Below are 21,272 nucleotides of genomic sequence, written 5' to 3'. Positions count from 1 at the left end.
ATTTGCAGCCTTCCTCAACTGGGCTTTTAGAGAAATCCAGCTCTTTAATGCCAAAAAGATTTTAAAATTTCCAAAGAAGCGCAATAATCTCTGTGGTTATACATTCTAACTCCTGGATACCTATCTCATCCCACTTTATTACCACTGGGAAATACAATGAGAATTTAAACGTCTTAAAATTCAAAGAGAGTACGAGCTCCAATGCAGATGGATCTCTGCAACAAAAACACTGCTAGTCCTTTACCTCCTGAACTCTTGTTGAGTACTGGGTAAGCCCTGTTACAGCCACTGCTAGAGATGTGGTCCTTCAGATAAACCAGTCCCAGAGCTCCACATCCTCACAGTACCATATGGAATCCTCTTTCCAGGCTCTTCTCTCCTGACAGACTTGCTGACGGAAGAGAACAAGGCCAGACCCACAACAGTTCTCCACTTGCATGTAAAAGAGAGCGGAGAAGTATAAAGCAGAAGGCTTCATGTACTCCTGTTCCAGACTGAAGTCTCTACTTAGTTCAAAAGGAGCCAGTCCGGTTCTGTATTTGAAAGCTTTTTATAAATCACTGTTACACTGCTGAAATTCTGAAAACAAGTCCTCTCCTCTCAGCGTGAGGACTGTCAAAGTATCTGAGGTTCAGCTGAATCGACAGACAAACTATACCGTATAATTCCCCAGTTTTGATGTAACATTACATGTACACAATGAAAACTGACAAAAGATTCGTACTTAAGGAAAATTACCTTCTTTCAAAAACCAGCAGTTTTTGTTCCAGGTGGAATGTGAATATTTATATTTAAAAATGGTGACACCAGAAGCAAACATTCTGGACAGGAGTACTGATGTGAGCAGTTCACTCAGACACCCTGAAGAATAATCCTCTATTAATTTTACCAGTCTTCAAAATACAACTTGTAGGTGGAGTGGCTATTTGAGAGGAAAAGAATGAAAAATTCATCTCTTCTAGAACCTTAAAATATACATTGAATGATTTATATCAGACCATTTAATAATTTAATTTACGGTAAATTATGGGAACTGGGGAAGTTTGGGTTTGTGGTTAACAGTTTTAAACCTGTATCCATTCTTGCCTTACATTCCTAAAGCTTTCTCACTGAACACTATGTCTCAGGCTAGCACAGGACTTGTCACAACAAGGCTGCAATCCACCTGAGATCAGGTGCTTAAAGACAAAGCTTTAAAGACATCGCTTGATCATAACAACTCTCAATACAGCTGCATTTTCAGAAAATAAACTGAGAAGCATTACATCCAACCCTGTCCAAATCTGCACCAAAACATCATCCTATATCAAGTAATTTTATCTAGACTGCGCCTTCCTTAAATTTAGAAGAAAATAGGACTGCTTGCTAGTCTATGATCAGCCTTCTTTGAACTGATCATCCTATTGCATGGAACTTCACCTGAGCTCAAAAACCTTAGCAAAATACTAAGGCACACTTGTTTGGGAAATATGCATTGTTAAACTGCTACATCCTACAAAGTTTAGGTTTACAATTAGCTGAGAATTGATTCTAACTGTTTTTGTGGGGAGAGGAGTAGGTGCCCTTTAGAAGCTCTCTTTCTTCCTTTCCTTAAATATGCAATTTAAGAGATGCTACTCTTCAGCACTTGAACAATCATTACTGGCTAATGAAAAAGCTTTTATTGCCTTGCCTGTATTTTCCCCTGTAAGACTGAAAATAACAAAATATATCCAAAAGTTTTCCCATATATGGGATGGATTTTACAAACACCATCTTGAAAAGAAATCTTTGTGAAAGATTAGAAAAGGTTCTGGGGCAGTATTCCTACATAGCTGTATGGGCAGGAGGGTGCTTCTGTATCCATTCCAATGTGCATTAGATCAGATTTCTTATATTTAATAGTAACGTAGTTCTTCCTATCGTCTTGGTAGTTTGCAAACAAGAATGAATGTATATGAGTGACTCAATCACTTGAAACACTCTGAACCACCTTTAATTGATCAGGAACCCATCACAGAGAAGCAAAAAGCTTTTGTAAGTTTATCCAGTGAATGGCAGGAAAGTAGGAATTAGAATTCAGAGCAGTTCCTAACTGGCAGGCTATGACTTTTTTGCTTGCTCACTGAGCAGAACATGCTGCAAAAGTGTTTTGCGAAGAGAGAATATGGTGAAATAGTAAGGGGAAACACAGGCAGTAAACATCTTTTGTTTTCCTGTTCTAATGCATTTCACAATGTAGACTATCAAAGCTGTAGTTCCCTCTTCCCCCCTTGCTCTCAGCAGCACCCTCTCAGCTCTTCCCTCCTCCCGAGAAGCTGCAAATCACCCTGCGAGCAGCTGAGCTGCTTTAGGGCGAACAGTAGAGATCAGTGTATTGTAAGTGCTATTAAATTTTTAACTGGTGTCCTCAAAAGGCTGGTTTAACAGAAAGCCCACTATTTCCCCCTGTATATTTATCATTTCAACAGCTGCAGAAGTCAAATTTCCGCATGCAAAGCTCCCAGTTGTGAAGGCTGCCTGCATTTCAGAGCACAGTGTGCCCACTCTGCACAGCTGCTGGTACCTCAATACACCCCATCACAACACCAGTGGATACATCCCAGCTCTTTGTGCCAAAACTCATTTTGAGTCAGTCAGCTGTGTGAAATGTGGAAGAATCTGAAGATGGGCTAAAGAAGCATGTAAGTTGCATGAAAATACTACTGCTTATTGTGCATGGAGAATACAAACTGGCCTCTGCCAGTTAAATGCAATTCACCTTTTAATCTGCATCCACATTGAGTAACCTAGTGTGGAATTAAATAATGTCACATAAGATATATATACGTAGATGTAACAGGACTCAGACTACACTCCTACGCCCAAGGGGCAACACACCCCAAGTCATAGCAGGAAAGTGCTTCAGCCAAAGGCACACACAGAGGAGCTTAGCAAAAAATGATCACACAAGTCCCTCTATTGACACAACAGGAACCAGAGGGGAGACTTCTGGTGGGAGCCTGATGGAATCAGCAGGTCTAACCTGCAGCTAGAGGACTTCTGTTTCCATGCCACCTGGGAGCTGTGATAAAGTACTTCCCTACCTCACTTTAAAGCATCTTTCTAGAACTGGCAGCCAGATTCAGGACAGTGCACAAGCAGGAACACTACGACTAGATCCCAGTAGCATCTCTTAGACGTAATAAACTACATCAAGGCTGCTTTTGTGCTGCATAAATTACATGGATTAAAACTTACCTACTCTGCTGGATACATGAAGGACACCACAAAAAGTCATTAGAAAACTACCACAGTGAGAAAATTATTACTCAGAAATGGACTGATTACAAGGATGAGTGTAAAAGGATCCTAGCCATGCAGTAGCAAAAGTGAGCTTCAAACCACACCAACTGCAGTGGCAAGTGTGGTGCGTGCTCTTGTCTTTATAGAGAAAGAGCAGCACAATGAATGAGAACAAGACAGTTTAATTCTGCAATAAAAATACACATTAAAGCAACATTTTACTTTCTCTTTCATCAAATTTTAGAGGCAGTCTTGCTGTTGTGAAGTTTGATTCCCCTTGTCTTGTTTTTGGACCACACACACCTACATGCGAGGAGCACAGGCTGTTTAGCAGTTATTTGTATAATGTTACACAGCTGAGCAGGGTTTTTGAAATGCTTCAGATTCTAAGGAATCAGGTTTCTGACTAATTGATGCTTAGAATCATAGAATAGAATCAATAAGGTTGGAAATGCCCCCCAAGATCATGTAGTCCAACCACTTACCTACCACCAGTATTTCCCCACTAAACCATGACCTTCAGTACCACATCATCTATTGTGCTTAGTTTGTCAAGGTAAACTTTTTCTCTTTAAGAACTATCTAGTTGCTATGGGACAGTGGTAAGCTCTGCCTTCCAGTAGTTATCTGTTGTAATCAGAATCTCCAGTTTCTACAAGCTTTAGCCAGCATTCATCAAGACAGATTATAAAGCTGCAAGCTACTCTATAGTCTTTTTCTGTGCTTCTTGGAGGCTTTTTCTCCCCCTGCACACGCCTGCATAGGAGTGTGCGTTCTTCAGTCAATTCTCACACATCATTGAGCAGCAAGAGCAAACGTCCAGGCCCGCAGCAGGGGGGTTAATTAACTGTACCAGCGGCAAAGGCAGCTCTAGAACTCTCTTTTACAATGGATACAGAGAATCCACAGAGCTAACATTTAAGAGAGAATACAGTAAATTTTGTACTTCTCAGTCATTTATAAAACATTAATTAAAAAAAACCAACATGCTTAGCAGCAGCTCAGGACTAAACTTGCTGAAGACAGACCTCATCTCAAACACTGCCACTGGAACACTCAGTTTAAGTCTCTTTTTTTAGACTGGAATAAGACCCTGCAGATTGACAAATGAAAACATTCATCTCCTTGTCATAGGGTCCGCTCACATATCCTGCAGTAAACTGTGGTTGGATGCACAGGAGAACGGCTTTCTTTCACATTAAGTCAACACAGTAACAAAGACTGTTTGCATACAGCACCATTCCTCTTGCAGGTAATGCCAACAGAGCTACAGCAGTGCTAACACACAAGTTTCAGCCAAACAACAGCACAGCATTTAGGAAGATGTTTTGAAAACAATGGATGGAGTTTTCCAATCCAGGAAAATAAATTGTCAAGTACACGAGCGAACATATTAAGACTGATTGCACATGCACCAAGTTCAGACAGGGATACTAAGTAATACAAATGGGAATACAACCGTTACTCTTTTATTCAAATAACGCAAGCCCAGGCCATCAATCCCTTTTGGGAGAGCAGGATCACTCTGTATTCATGAAGTACATATGTGCTTTGAGCAGGAGGTTGGACTGGATGACCCCTGGAGGTCCCTTTGTACCTTAAATTTTCCATTTACCATACTCCATCAAAACACCAATTATGGAATCAACCCTAAATGCACTAAAATAAAACTTGCATTATATGCTCTTGAGGGTACCCCTAAGCCTGAACTTCTCAATCTTTTCTACTTTCCTATGTCATAATCTTATTTCTCATCACTGGGGCATAACTCACTTCTGAGAAGCATCCTGTACTAGTTGGTTCAATTCCAGAGATCCAGACAATCTGCTCTATTAACAGTGCACTTCACGGGGGAAGTAATATAACAAATATAAGCTAGGGTCAAAGGGTGTTCCCTGCTTCCTCCTTGTGAAGGCATGAGCATCTCAGAGCTTCATTCTTTGGACTCCAAGGATCTTGGACAAAGACAGGAGGAGACTTTCCTTAGGATTTCTTTTTTCATTCTATTGGTTTTAGTAGCTTGGTGGGGGAGGGGGGAGGTTTTTGTTTGCTTTTAAGCTCTGTTGTGTTAGTCTTTGTCATTTACAATTCCTTTCTGGCTGACCTGGCTGCTGGTTTGTCTAGAAAGAACCTGACTGCATCAGCACACCAGTGAAAAATTACTGAGCACCATCTTAGTTTCACAGATGTCTTTCCTCCCAGACATGCTAACCCATCACCCTACTACCAAGCAAAACAGTGGTGATAGAAAACCAGGGGAGAAAAAAAAAAAAGCAGGAAAAAAAAAAAAAAATAGAGGCTGCCCTGCTTGGAAAAGGCAGAGAGAGTAAAAAATAATAATAAAAAATCCTCATAGAAGTGCCTGCCATAATTGGTAATGTGTATATAGGTAAATATTTATATACCATGTTTAAATATTTTTATGCTTTCTGTATTTTTAATTTTTTAGTAACCAACTATATCTGAATTCCTATATTATTTTCACTTGCTGCTATGAAAAGTACTAAAAACTCAACTATATCATTTATCGCTTGATAGTTCCTATGCACTTAACCAAAATATAGCTACCTTACAGCATTAGACTAAAGGCACCCTCTAGAGTTTCTGATTCCAAAAATGCCTTACTGCTAGATTCTGTTAAAGTTTCAGCAACGCTTTGAAACATGAGTACAAAGTCACCTTCATTAATACCTTGATCCTGTACACATTTTGAGTCTAAGACCAAACAAAAATTGTCTTTTCAAATAAATATAACAACTACTATTTATTTTTGTTGAATCAACTCTACAGGACCCAGGTTTTCTTCCTTGCTGCCATTCAGGTACATTTACCATAGATGCACCCCTGCAAGAGGAGACTCTGAAACCACAGATGGTTCAAAGCTGCGGTCGTGCAGCTCTTTTTTGCCACGAATAAATTCTGACAGCTGTCAAAGCAAACTTGTTTCACCCTTCCTTTATTTCAGCCCTTCCTTTCCACCACTTCCCGTATGCCAGAAGCAACAGTGATTCAGCTGCACACAAGCAAAGGGAGCAAACTGGACTGTGCTCAAAAACCAGCACATCTGAGTAAGTTTTCAGGCAGACAATCTGTTGATTCCACTTACAGTGAAGCAACAGAGACATTGGCTCTGGCACAAGAGCAGAGCAGAACTAAACAGTTAGACCAAGCAAGAAGGCAGGACATTATATTCAGCAGTAGTTTTAATGTGATGCTTAATCAAAGCAGCCATATAACCACAACCCATGAAAGCACAAAGTAAGGGACTCTAGCTCAGTCTTGGCTATGAAACATGGTAAATTTGACATCTCAGAAGCACAGCAAACATTCCAGAGAAAGATAAAACACATCATTGCAGCCCAACTTCTCCAGCTCCTGTGCAGGGCCTCTGTAATGATACTATGATACTATGAAGAGTCATCATGAGCCCAGCCACAGGATACTCCTAAGGAGATATTTCTTCAATAACTTGCTTATAGTCTATCAAGGACTAGTAGGAAAAAAGAATGAAAATAGCTTTTAAAAGGCAGGTTTTAGGGGGAAGTAGTCTGAGCAGAGGTAAAGTGCAGGTAACAGGCACAGCACAGACTGCTCTCTCTCCTCACAGGCAGGTATGGAAGAAGTGGATGCTGGACACTGAGCAAATCCAGATGAGGTGAGCAAAATCCAGCTTGCTGTGAGCATGCCCTCAAGACCGGCTGCTAACAGGATCTCCCCTGGGTTCCCTTGCTGACTTTTGATTCAAGATGAACTCCTATCCCTGGTCTGGTCAAAGTTAATTGCATTCACCTTTCAGCCTGACACAGCAGCAATAATCCCCAGTCTTAGTAGAGTTTTCATCAAAGGAGCACAAGATTACTACAGCACCCAGCATTTCCATCTGGCCTTAGAATTTGCTGCTGTTATTAGACACTGGTAGAGGAAAAAGATAACTTTATTAGGGAAATTTGCATAACTAATTTCCAAAATATTAGTGGGGGATGGATGAGAACAGGGCTCTGTTTTCACAGATGGTCTGACTGCCCCACCAAGTCCAAGAGAGCACAGATATTAGTCTGTCCTGTGGGTTGTAGAACAGCAGTAAGAAATAAAACATCAACAAAAACACCTCCACCCTTTGCATGCCTTGGGGTTAAATGCAAGTCCACAACCCATTTCTCCTGTCATGCAGAAACTGAGGAGAGATTATGTCATCAATTAGTCAAACCTTGTCCTTTCAAAGAACAGACTTCTGCTTGGGAGGTCTCAGAATATTTAATGTGCCATGAGACATGTAACTAAACAGAGAGAAACCCCAAGTACCAGGAGTGGCAAAACAAACTTTTTGTCTCAGCATTTTCTGGTCTTAATCAGCACATTGCAGCAGCAAATCATTAATATTTTAGAGACAAATAAAGGATGTAATGAAATTTTGGAGACATCTGACCCACTAAGATATTTTTGAAAGCTAAGGTTCAGAATGACTACTATATGTGTCAGTTAAGTGGGTCTCCTGCAAACTGAAGGCAGAAGGGAAGCTCACTATTAAACCATGTTCCTGAAAAGAGAAGTTGCATATGCTTTCAAAGCTGGCAGAACAGCCACCTTTTAAAGATGTAAACAAGCCCATGAAGCTGAAGAAAGATTTTATCATCATCAAGGCTCTGAATAATCGGCGATATTCACTGAAGCAACTTTTGAATAATATGGAGCCCAAAGAACAGTTCTGACAAGAATTACATCATGGTTAATCCCATGTATCTGAGTATGACCGATGTAAAACCTGGAAGCAGTACTTTTGGATTTATTGTCCAAAAAAATGCCTGCATGTTTTGTTTTTGTCTGGTTGATCCAGGAAAAACACATTCTAAACCATCAATCTGTATGCTACACCCAGCAAGTACAGCCAAATATTTTTAGAAACATCCATTTATTTCCTCCCTTTTAAGCACTCAGTTTTGTGATTGACATTACATCTAGCAATTCTTGGTGACATCAGGAAAACACTTTTGCCTGGCAGACCCTCCTGCCTTTCTGCTGTGGGTGCCATCTTCACTTCTTGCAGCACCCAGAGATGTTTGTGTTCCAGGTGTCAATTTTGATAGGTTCATGAATTTTTATTTATTTATTTTTTAATGTGATATGATACGCATTCATAACAAATCCTAATGAGGCAACTTGAGTTCATAACCATGCTCAAAACAATCTCTCCAGCAAGAGATCAAGATTCAATTTGTACTATCTCTATTTCCCATGTGAGATTTTTTTTGGCTTAAAAATTAAGATCTTTGCAGAAACTTCATTCTTGAATGCTGAAACAACACCAGACAAAAGATACGCAGCTACTTGAATACATTTAAAAGTAATTTGGGAGGAATTATCAAGTCTCTCACCAGTCTTCCTTAAAGAAAACCATTATGAACTCCAAAACTGTTTTGTAATAATTAAATCTAAGGGAATATTTAAAGGAAATTAATATACACATAGTCATAGTCACAGACAAAATCTTTCAAATAATTTTTACCTGTATATAAAACACAAATTAGTCTCATTTGCTTCTGATATCAGCTCAAAGCTGATCAAAATGGATCTTCTCCACTGTGTACTGTACTGTGCACCAAAATGCTTTACATGGAAACTACTGTAGTTCTTAATGCTATGTTAAAAGCAGAACTACAGCCAATGTTTGTGGACAGTTTGAGTGCACTAAAGAATCCCAGTAGCTCATTCCTGAAGTCTTGCTGTATGGAAGAAGCCTCTATCAAACCAGCCCCCTGATGCAGGATTCTGGCACCTTACAGAAGACAGTATGCTGAGAAATTGGTTCTTTGTATGGCAGGTAGAACCGAGAAAGATGAAGCACCTTGTACACCAACAATAGTTTTCACTGACTTAGGCAGGAGGAGGAAACAAACAGTAAAATTCACATTGGCTTGACTCATCTTTGAAGAAAATAAAATATCCTCATTATTTCTACCAACAGAAAACAAGCACTGGTCCAGCACCCACCACAACAAACCTCCTGTGGGGGCCTATAAACCAATTCCAAACCAACACTACGAAAGCAATGCAAGAAATCACATTCATATCAGAGCATTTCTAAAAGAAGCATAAGAGTTTAACTGAATGTTTCCACAATGTGCTAAGAGGTTGTAATACATAACTGGCATGTTGAAAAATACTGCCTGAGGCTAACTACCCTTGTCAGTTTTGTTTTGTCCTTGGCATAATACCATTAAATAAGCTGATTTTTGCTAATAAAAATATTTTAGCCTGTAACTACAGTATTTTCTATGACTTTCTGTGTAACAATAGAAAACACAGTTTCAGGAAGTGGCTTCTTTTCAAATCAACTAACTTAGCGTAGCAATTGGTCAGAGCAGTACAATATGAAAGTTGTTACAACAAAGGTGTTACAAAGGAAGAGAAGAAGACTGCTCACCCATATCAGAAGATTCAAGTTCACAGCTGAAAGCTTCACCAAGGAGAGATCTCCAGAAAGAGATCCTTCCACAGCAGCAGCCCTTAAACAAGGTCTAAGACAGGTGCAGCCAGGCTTCACCCCTTCTGGTCACACAGTTTAATTGCCTATATCTGTGCTCCCAAGGCTGACCAGACCCTTTCCCCAGGCACTCAACCAGTGATTCAGGCCATAACTCAGCAGTTAACATACACTTGGGCAGCAGAGAACAAATAGCAAACAATTTTTTGCATCAACTCTAAATGTTTGACACACTGTCTCTCTTATCCATTCCAAAATTCAATCTAGATGGGGACCAAGCAGCTGCAATAAAAGCTGAAAATACATAAGGCTTCTGAGAAGCAGATCTCTGGATTTGATTCCCCTTCTAACACTTAGACTAAGTCAAAACACTGTTTCTTCAGCCATGGGGTTCCTTTGCTAAGGCATGTAGAACAGAACATGGTAAGTCAAATCCACAGGTCCTAACAGCTGGTCTGGCAAGTTATGCTGTCTATTCAAAAGTAAATCCAATTATTTTCACAGATCAACACACTCAAGTGACTTATTGTACTCTTCAACGACTGAAGGCGTTAGTATGAGAATTACGAGAATGTAGTAAAGTTTCCAGTTTTGTGGCTGACTGACATAGTCACACTTCTGTCTTGCATCCTTCTCCCACTCTAAACATCAGGCATGTTTAGGAAAGCTATTTACAGCATAAAACAAAAAGAGACTGCTGCTCATCCAGACACACTCCATTACTCGCATTTGCACCAGACTCATTTCCCCTGTAGGGTTGGCTATCTCTCTGGACATCACACCTCTCTTACACAGCAGATCCAAGACACATCTTTAACTACTGTAAGGTGGAATGATACAAACACAATAACATATATTCAAAAGGTTATTTATAAGGAAAAACTCACCAACATGGATGTTTTCGCTGGGAAATGCTGAGGCAATCTCCACCAGGGATCAATCTCCAAGAGATGCTGCCTTAGTGGTGGTCAGCCCTTAAATGAGGTCTAGAGGAGGTGGAGTCAAGCTCCACCCCTTCCGGGAGCACAGCTAAATTACTCTCACCTGTGCTCCCACAGCTGACCCAACACTTGCCTCAGCTGATTAATCAGAGGTTCAGGCTGTGATTACCAATTTCCCATGCAACTACTATCAAGTATTCCCATAAAAAAATTAATTTATCTTGAGCCAAGGGTTCCCACAAAAGGGCTGCATCCTAGCACAGTGAGTTTTTGATTTTAGTTGAAATGTCTACTACAACAATATAATCTTCCAATTTCCTTTTCTAAATTGTGCATTTTGCTTAACAGAATGGGTTACTTTAACTGTTCCTGCTTACAAAAAGAAATCTTTAGATTTAATCCTTTTCCCTGAGCACCCAATGAAGGCACTTTAAAAGGTGTTATACAAAACATCCTAAATCCCAGTCATCACAGACTTTCTCCCATCCTTCTTCCAGTTATAAACAGGCATTAAAATAACTACCCACGTGTGAGGTTACTCAGCAAGGCAAAATATACAGGAGCAACTAATAAGCAGCTCTCACCATCAGTAGGGGATTTTCAACAAAATACTGTAGTTTAACTGCTATTTTCTATCCACAAGGTTGCCTTCCAAACAAAGCAGGCTATTTTGGAGATAACGAAGTAAAGATTAAAAAGATGCATCCAACTAGCCTCAATTCAAGAAGTTCTGCAGCTGCATCCAAATCTGACTTAAATTATGGATGAATTCAAGAATTAAAAGTTGAGCAAAAAAATTATTGCTAAAGCATGGGTGGCAGATGGAGGGCATGGAGGTCTTCAGTTTGTTTCTTCACCTTCCCCCCTCCCCCCCCCCTCCTTTTTTTTTTAATGATATACTGAAGTGGTTGTTTGTGATTCCTAAATTAAGTTATTAGATACTCAACAATGAATTCAGAACCTATCAGCAAGACACCTAGATGAAATTATTTCAGGAGAATGGGAAATCCACACTTGGATGCTAGTGTGGGTTTAAGAAAGATTTAGCATTACAAGAGGCCTGACAAAGCATAGCAATATTTCAGTCATCCTATGAAAACAATTACAGCATCAACTTTGCAAAAGAGTTTGGGGCAAAAGATGCATCAGGGTGAACTGCAGGCACTTTGCCTATCTGAAGTCACACGTACAACATTCATGATTTGTTTCAGGCAGCACATCTTGAGAATATGAAGATGGTAACTTGATGAGAAATCATTATATTCACATTTTCACAATATTTGGATACAAATTAAATGTCAAAGATTAAAACAGTAAGCTGACACAGATCTCTCAGACCTTCTAAACAAGTGCTGCTCACCCTGATCAGAGGGTTCTAAAGGTTCCTATGACTCACAGAGGCTGTCAGCTGGACATAAGGAAGAGCATGCTTTGATGAGGAAAAACTGAGTGACTACTTCAAACTATCTGAGAAGGAAATCTACAAATACTCAACTCTGGGAAGGCACAAAATTGCTTTAATATATTTTAAGACTGCTTTATAAACAGCTGGCATAAATGGATGCTACAGTTACATGGAAATTAGAATATCTATCATTCATGCCATTTACTTAAAAATAGATAGGTGTTCAGTAATATGTATAGGTCAGATAAACAACTGGAACCAAAATTAAGCATCACCTGCCTCAAGTTATTAGTTACTACACATTCAGATAGCGTATTTGCACAGTGCCTCCATTACTGACAGAACTGGCATTTTAATGCGTCCTTGATGGAGCTTGGGGAAAGGAGAGATTAGGAACTCCAGGCAAAACTGACAGAAGCGAGCAACTTCATCGTTTATTTATTTCCATAGTTTACATAGTAATATCCTCAAAGCCTTCACTGGGTATACCTAAAACAAAGGCATATCTCACCCACCTTCTTATGAACAATGTAAATACATTTTTAAGCGCTCTTCCCTCCCTGTTAACTGTACTGCTTCCCTCCCGCTCCCTCCCATCTTACACTTACTTTCCACTCACCAAAGCACAGCAGCATTTCACACTTACAGAATATGACTGAACATGTTTTGGGTACAATTTGCTGATAATGCATTCAAAAAGGCTCCATGAAAATTCACCTTTTCTATGGATAACAAGCACGCAAGAAGAGCAAGCTCATAGGAGGTATTTATGCACATTACCAATCCTTTTAGGTCTCGGTTATGGAATGTGGAATAAATGGAGCAACGTTAATCCCATTCCTGACCATTTTTAAAGAACAACTTTCCTCATCCAGTCTAAACCTCATGTTTACATTTATACAAGCACATAAAACCAAAGGCTACATTACAGTACCATTCCTAAAATCCCTCCAAAACTTCCTTTCCTTCCACTTGTTATTTAGTGACAAGGCTAAAAGGAGTCTTACCCAGAACACACGGGATTTGAAGTAATCTAAACTACTTCAATTTGCTTTAAAGCTTTAAACACAAGCAGAAGTCAGTAGATTCATGCATGACATCTATTGATAATGAGAAAGAATCTTGTTTTCCAATGTGCACTTTACCTGGTAAGATTCTAGTTTCAAACATTCTCCTCAGTAAAGTACATTAAACTTTATCCAGTACCCTGCTCCAAAATATATAAACAAGTATCCCCATGCTAAAACTATTTAAAAATACATTTCCACATCACTTCAATCACAAAGAACTGTATATACTTACAAAGATATCTATGATTCTGTGATAGCTTATTTTTTCAATATCAGAGGAAATGCATTAGAATATGTCTGGTTTTCACAAGATTGTTTTCTTGAAGATTAAATTAATTTCTCTGCAACTAACTATATATATATATACATATATACATACATATATATATGTGTGTATATATATATATATATATATATATATATATATATGTATATATATATAACAAGGCACTTCCAATTTATTTTCAGAAAGAGAGAAAGGAGTACGGTATTTCTTTAGCATATAGTAAAAAAAGGTGATGGTGATAGGCATAAGGTCAGAAGATTCTATTCCTGTAAGCTTTCCTTCACACTTCAGACAGAATGTTGCTACAACTTTTCTTAGAAAGTATGATAAGCAGATGTAGAAACTGCTCCATATTTGACATGATGCTGGTAAAAAGCGTTTGTTTCCTGCCCTCTTCTTCCTATACATTTCCTCAGTCAAATAAGTCTGACCTTTTTCATGCCACTGATGTCACAGATAGTAATTCCACCTCAAATTCCCAGAAGGAAGAAAAAAAAAAAAAAAAAAAAAGTATGTGTTACTAAATATCCTCCTGGAAAAATTCAAGACCACATTCTTTATGTTTTTACTGTAAAGGACATATTTAACACAAACAAAAGCTGAATGGTGTACAGGCAATCATAGGTAAACCCCTACTAAACAATACCAAGGAAAGGCACTATTCAAGAACACAAAGGGAAGAGCACTGAAGATTCTATTACTTTCTTACATGTGAAAATAGCTTTGTTTTTAAAAGCACAATAAAAAAGAGCTATACAGCAGTAGAACTAGCTCCAATTTAAAACCCATGTTTAGATTTCGGAATTAAAACTTCTGCAAGAAGTCACTCCTGACTTTGCTTTATTAAAAGAGATGGGTAAGGGAAGTTAGGGGAGCAAGAAGGAAATCAGTTTTAAGAGCAATGCAGTCTCAACTGTAACACTGACATTAATAGCTGAGGAGCAAGACTATTAAACTGAATTCACCTTACTGCCCCAAGATTAGAAAAGCGAGGTAAACCCAGCTTAGAACACCATGATAATAACATAAAGAGACTAGGAGGAGAAAATAAGTGTCAGTATCATTCATTTGTACTGCCCTCTAAATGCAAATTACGTTCAAGAAAGTTGTTTGGTTTGTTTGTTTGTTTTTTGAAGTTTCTCTTTTATATGATAACACAATCTGCAGACATTGCTCCATCATCTTCAAAGTGCTTATTTTCCCCATCTCCAAACTTTCAATGACCATATGCATACTTGCCACACCTTGTGCTGGAACAGTTTCAACCTGTATCAAGTAACATATTTCTTTAGGTTTAAGCCCACACACAACATAGCCTACTTGCTTTCTTTTCCCACTTTGCCAGAACTCTTCTATGTCACAAACTTCTGAACAGAACTCTCATCATTAAATCTCAGTAAGAGATATAAGCCACTACGAATCACTGCAATGACTGCGCCAATGTCAGCACTACGCTCACAGTGCTTCAGAAATTGAAAGGGATCCTAAAGCAACTGAAAGCTTTTAGCTCCACTACTACTGACTTGCTTCTCGCACTGCAAGTCCTCATACAACTTCATTAGATGAAAGTGCAAAGAGAAAGGGCACATTAAGTTGGCAAAACATTTCACAAGCCAGAAATACTTCAGTATTCCACTTGTACAGCTTCATGGTTCCAGCTCCACTCCATAGCCTCAGAGCAGGGACATCACACTGGCTGGAGCTTTAATATTTCACACTTCATTAGAAGCTGATCAAATAGTGACAATTAGGCCTCCCATAACTGTCCACAGTGCAAGCGTTAGGCCCTCAGAGATTATCCATTGGATATTATATATCAAGAGTACTTGGCTCTAAACAACATTACAGATAACAAATGTTGTACTTTACCATCTTCCTCAAGAAATGCACCGGACAATATAAAGAAATTATTTATTACACAAAACTGCACATCTCCCCATCCTGTGGAAGTTAAACTATTGGATAATATTCTCCCCGTAAAACAACTGTTAACAATTCATTTCTTATTCTGAGAGAAACAAAGTGAAAACAGAGATAAAGGCTTTGTTGCAGCCTGTAAAATGCTACTTTAACTCCGCGTATTTACTGCATTCTCTGGTGTAAATAAAATCAGAAACTTCTTTTTCAGAATCTTTTGGAAACATAGCTCACGTTAATCTCCATGAACAAATGTGCTTCAGCACTCTGAGCTGTAATTTTCAGCTGTGCATGAAAGCATATATAGCCGTGGCTTTGGAGGAAAATAATTTAAAGCATTGTATAAACTAATACGTATTTGATAATGCAAGTTTAAAAGTTATAAAGCAGTTTAAAAGTTTCAATAAGATGTGCTTCTTACTTATCTCCCACTATCTCACTGCCCGGCCCTGCTGATCATGTGAACTGGTAGTCAATATAAGTTGCTTCATGGCATCAAGGCAAGCTAATTTTGAAATTATCATGGGTCCCCAGAGCTTCCTAGAGAATTGTGAAGCTGCTGTGAAACACAACCACATGCAGAGGCTCATGCTGGTTTCAGAGAATAAATCATCTTTAAGAGAGGCATGCCATCACAACAGCAAAACCTCAGTTTTTGTTGAATTAGAATTCTCATTAAAAAAACATTTTCTTTATTATCCTTACATGTTCTTTGCTAGACTTATTGTTCCAGAACCAAAACATACAATGTTTTTTAGTAAACAATGTTTCTAGACAAATGTTTATCACTATCTACTCCTTTCATTAGGGAAGGTAGTTATTGAAGACTGAAAAACAGGGATTCTTAAAGCAGGCCAGATAATGACAGATGTATGTAGGTATCTAGATGTGACATTGACACATAACTAATATATATTTTTTTTATTTTTTTTAACCTATTTACACATTTTAAAATGCCTCCCATCTTCAAAAGACGTAAGCTATTGACCCCAGTAGCCAACCTAATTCAGTTTAGTTACTCGCACAATAGCAATAAGAGTCAGGGACCGCTAAGTCAATTTAATTTGGGGGCAATTTCTATATATGAATGCTTTTCTGTTGTTAAAACACAAATGAGAACAAATATCCAGATGTCTCAGTGTTATTTACTTTTCTTCTAGTTACCCACAAGATGCATCTTCCAGTTCTAAAGTGTTGCTATAAAGCATACAGTTGTAATTATTACTAATACATAAAACCTGTAGAGAACTACTAAATGGCAAATATAAGACAATTGTGATGCAATTTATCATGGTAAAAGGAAGTAACATAACTCCAAATTGTCTATTAGGTATCTATAACTGACACACATTTACTTGGTCTTGACACAAGGAAATACTCCAGAATACTCATTTATAAGTGCATAGTATAGTCTAAGGAAAACAGAACCTAAAGATTTGCCTAAAGCAGGATGTTTTGGTTTTGTTAAAGTTTCAAAATAACTATATAATAAGTGACAAAATTATTTCATTCTCCCAGCTCCCTGAATGAAAAAAACAATAGTTTCAACATTAAGAAAAAATTCATAGCTTTCACTGATTATATTAATTGCTTTCTTGATGGACTTGTAATTTTCATCGTGTCTTTCACTGAGAGAAATCAAATACAATCCAAAGCACCTGTTTGCCTATACTTATTTTCTCCACTTCAGTAACTTCAGCAGTTATCACAGAAGCTGGGAGAAGATGCACCTTTAGAAGAGAGTGTTAAAAATACATCTCCCTACCTGTTTCTCACTCAGAGCTGTGATTTTGGCTTGAAGTTCATGAAGCTGTTTCTTCAAATCAGCATTCTGATTAGAAAGAAAAAATATCTGTGAGAAAGATATTCCATTTGTTAACACAGAGTAGTAGCAGGAAGGCTTTTTTTTTTTTTTTTTTTTTTTTTTTTGCATATTATACTACAAATGCAGCACCACTGGATGTACAGCCAATTAAATTCAGGAGGCTCAACAAAGCCTTACTTAAGTTACTGAGTGCAAAAAATCATCAGCGGACCTTTGTAGCACTCGGAGAGAGACAGCTCAGTTTGGAACTCAGATTTCATTAAAACATCCATTAGTGCTCACCACAACATAAAGCACATTTTCACATTCCATCAAGTTTACAAATTAAACAAGAAATGTTTGTCAGTATATAATATGACAGTGTCATATTGTATGCAATAGTACGTCATCTACAGCATGCTCATCTATGCTATTTATGCAAAGACATACATTTGACTACATTGAACACCAGTAACCATATCTATTAAATCTTAACTGCCACACATGCCAAATGAAGGCTAACATACCTAAGTCTTCATTTCCATATATTTTTATGCCTTAGGCTACATTTAAGAGAATTACATCTGCCTTAACACATCATTCATATCGGCACTTTGCTTACAATAGCATTTGAAGATTTGAAAGCAATAAACACCATTATAAAGATGCAGTCAGAAAACAATTTTTACCAGGACTGTTTCTTTTCTACTAAAAATAATTTTACAAACCCCAAACAATAACGCACTTAGTTTAAAGCCTGTGAAGCTCTGAAGAAGTGTGACAAGGAAGCAAACCTCCCTGCAATTTTATTCCCCCCCCCCAATTTATGTTATAAACTCTTTACACTAGATTATGTGCGCTTGCTGTACTACACAACACTAAAACCTAAGACTAATATTGTTATAGGAACTTCATGCTCAAGACAACTTCCCTGTTTTTATATTCATCTACAATTCTGAAACGCATTATAATCCCAACTCAGTTATTTGGAGATAGCTTTGTCTAACATAAACACAGCCTCAGCAAAATAGGATATTGACTAATCATTCTCACTTTCTCTAGATTCTACTTTATTCATTTTTATCCCGGAATATTAAGAACTCTGAAGCAGTGACCATATTTACTCTTAATGATTCCATGAACTTTGCATGGCTGTTTGCAGCCCTGACATATCTCACTAGACATGAAAAGAGAACCAACTACTCTGTAGGCTAATCATTAGCAGACTTGTCTAAAAAGGAGGAGCAGCAAATTTCTAGCAAGTAGATTTTCCAATAATATTTTACTATGGGGACAGAAGCTCTTACCAGCAAGCCTGAAGTAACTCCCCATTTAGCAAACATGAGCACTCAGTTGCTGTGCAGGATAAACCAAGTCTCTTAACATAGCCACTGAGAAAGAGGCAGCTTTTGCTGCCTATACAATGATCCTAATTATCCAGCTTTGGTAGCTCTGAAACACCACAAGACCAAGTGACCACGCTTCAGATAACACAGTGCCGAAGCTGGATAATTAAGATAGGCAATCCGAATGCAGTCTTAAGCAATGTTCATCATTCGGACAAAGTTTTTTAGAAGGAGGATCCTCTTTCTGCTTGTATAATAGTGTTCTTCTTGCCTGAATTATATCTAGAACTTGCAGATTTGGTAAAGAGACACTTCCAGGAGAACCAGAAACTTAATACTTGAGTTGCATTATTGCCCGCAATGGTCCCATGATTTAAAATACTAAGAATGAGACAAAAGGCTCCAAAAAGTCTCGTTGGATTTTCATTTGTTTGTTGGTGTGTACTTTAAAAGAACAATGCAGTCATTTGTTTAAAAGATTCATTCTTAATGGTTTTCTTCTAAAAATTGTGTTAACATGGAACAACATGATGAAATATCTAAAATTCTCAAGCTTCATGCACTCTTATTCTCTCTGTTCTTACAGATAAATATAACAATACAAGATAGATAGTTACCTGCGGATCTTGCTTCATTTGGGCAACCAGTTTCTAGAAAGAAAGAGATGCAAAGATAAAATAAAGACTTACGAAGCATGCCACTGAGCAATTCAAAACCAACATTTTTGGAGAATCTTCATAAGAAAGACACCAAAATACACATTTCATAGTATTCAGTTGCTAGACCTAATCCATACAGAATCTAAAATATATGGTTTCTAACCCCATTTTTATTACCATAGTAAGATTATTGCATTAAGTCATCACTTCTCTTCAAAAACAGTTCTTGAAAAAGCAATGCCTTTGTAGGACAATTTAAGCCATCTGAAGAAACTAATCTCACAGCCACATCTTCTCTAGAACTTCAGCCGCCTTTGCTTGCAGTCACAAGAAACATGAATCACAGAGAATCGCTGCAAACACAAAAGCTGGTTGTACACTCAGACACAGAACATTTCAATACCAAGGGACTGCCTGTGTGTTGGCTTGGCTGGTACCACATGGAAGATCCATGTTCAGAAGTATCTTTGCCACTTTTCTCCCTCAGTCAAAGAGATTGATATAATTGCAGAAAAGATGCCCTCAGCATCCAAGTGAATAGATTACCATTCACTATTCTTTCTCCTTTGCTTCCTTCAAGCAGCTGCAGGAGGATATTGCCTGTTGATAAGCAGGGGAGTTATCAGGCTGTCACTGAAGACACCTAGAGCCCAGAATGAATAGGCAATGAACCACCCTCAACCCTACTCCCAAACCAAATCTCCTCCTTGGTTACAGATACATTTCATCACATTACGTTGTTCCTAGAAAGTAAAAGAGAAACACAGCAAAATCTGTACTGCTTCTCCAGTACCAGGAAAAGGAGTGAGGAAGAGAAAGCAAACAAGAAAAATGTTTATGTCCACCTGCATTAATATTACTCAGACAACTCAGACTTGGCCAATGCATTTTTTTGAAGTGTATTCCATTTCACAGCCTAGATGTGATATTAATCAGAAAAAGCACAACACACAAATCTGCCCCAATACTAGCCAAGAGCAAACATGGTCATCAGTTGAAGTACTGCACAAGCATAGTGTTATCTCCCGCCTTTCAGAAATTTACAGCTTGGATGACCTCAGTGAAAGATATCTTAGGCTCAACAGATAGTAACAAACTTTTCTTCTGTTAATCTGCTCTAATTACTTTCTGAATTCGAGAAAACACTCCAAATTCTGTAACGATATGTTCCAAAGTTAAACTAGAATGCTCTAATGTAAAAGGACCTCCTTCTTTTGAACTTGCTTCCAGTAAATGCACACATGAAAGTAAGTGAAATTATGGAAAGCCATTCTCGACTGTTTCTCTACTCATTTTCATACCACATCTATTCACACCTTTCATATTTCAGATTGCGAGTCTCCCCATGTCCCAATCATCCTACTGCGTTGCTCATTTTTAGCACTGCTCCCTGTAATTCTCTCATTCTTCTACATCACTTATAAACAAGGGGATTAGAACTCCATACAACATTCAAGCAGTCTGTACTGCAAGAACTGCCTGCTAATAGCTAATTCAGTCTGTTATTGCAGATGTAAGACAGACAGCTTTTCCAAGGTGCATCACTTTGGCATTTATCTACACTCAACATTATTGTTTCATCATTCAGTGTTATGGGAAGTTGAGGTGCTACACTAGCTCACATACTTAACTCAGTTTTCCTCAGTGTGCTCCATACTAGAGTTTGACAAACAAAAATGTTAGTTGTTTTTTTTGTTTGTTTGTTTTAAACACATACAAAGTCACTGTACAGTCTCAATCAAGACATTACACTTAGTGGCTGTAAACAGTTTTAAACTTATTTATGGAGCATGCAGTACTGCATTATCCCAATCACAAGAAAAACATATGTTAAAATCAAGGTTTTTAAAAACACACAAACCTTTTTGCTAAGAAATGAAAAGGGAAAGGATTCTTTAGCTTCTTTCTGCTCATCCGCTCAAAGACCTGTCCACGAAGCCCACCCCACCTGTGCGAATAGCTAAATATAGCTCCTCTAACACCTCTTGTGATCAAAACTACAAAGAACAGAGTGTTTCAAAATAACCTTAATTAAGTCAACGCAGTAGCAGAATGAACTACTTAGAGTTGATGCATCTTCTCAGGACAAGTAGCACAGC

General features: G+C 38.2%; 1 protein-coding gene across 28 annotated transcripts in view; it reads right to left on the bottom strand.

Moving 5' to 3' along the window:
- PHF21A (PHD finger protein 21A) overlaps positions 1 to 21,272 on the bottom strand; it is a 116,133-nt gene that overhangs the window by 58,817 nt on the left and 36,044 nt on the right. For 17 of the 28 annotated variants that reach the window (XR_014947134.1, XM_085550256.1, XM_085550261.1 and 14 more), the window contains 2 exons: positions 19,132 to 19,164; positions 17,130 to 17,195 (listed from right to left, as the gene is read on the bottom strand). Coding sequence is in view for 26 of the 28 variants with exons in the window: in XM_085550256.1 (XP_085406382.1) it covers positions 17,130 to 17,195; positions 19,132 to 19,164 (99 nt within the window). In the remaining 2 variants the exon portion in view is untranslated. Of the gene's footprint in view, positions 1 to 17,129; positions 17,217 to 19,131; positions 19,165 to 21,272 lie in introns of all 28 variants that reach the window. The other 11 variants (XR_014947133.1, XM_085550258.1, XM_015864376.3 and 8 more) reach the window with 1 other exon arrangement.

This window comes from Coturnix japonica, chromosome 5 (assembly GCF_054131305.1).
Source record: "Coturnix japonica strain WE chromosome 5, WE-NBRP24, whole genome shotgun sequence".
NCBI classification, from domain to species: domain Eukaryota; kingdom Metazoa; phylum Chordata; class Aves; order Galliformes; family Phasianidae; genus Coturnix; species Coturnix japonica.
The sequence above is the reverse complement of the archived record's forward strand: the minus strand, read 5'-3'. Positions and strand labels throughout refer to the sequence as shown.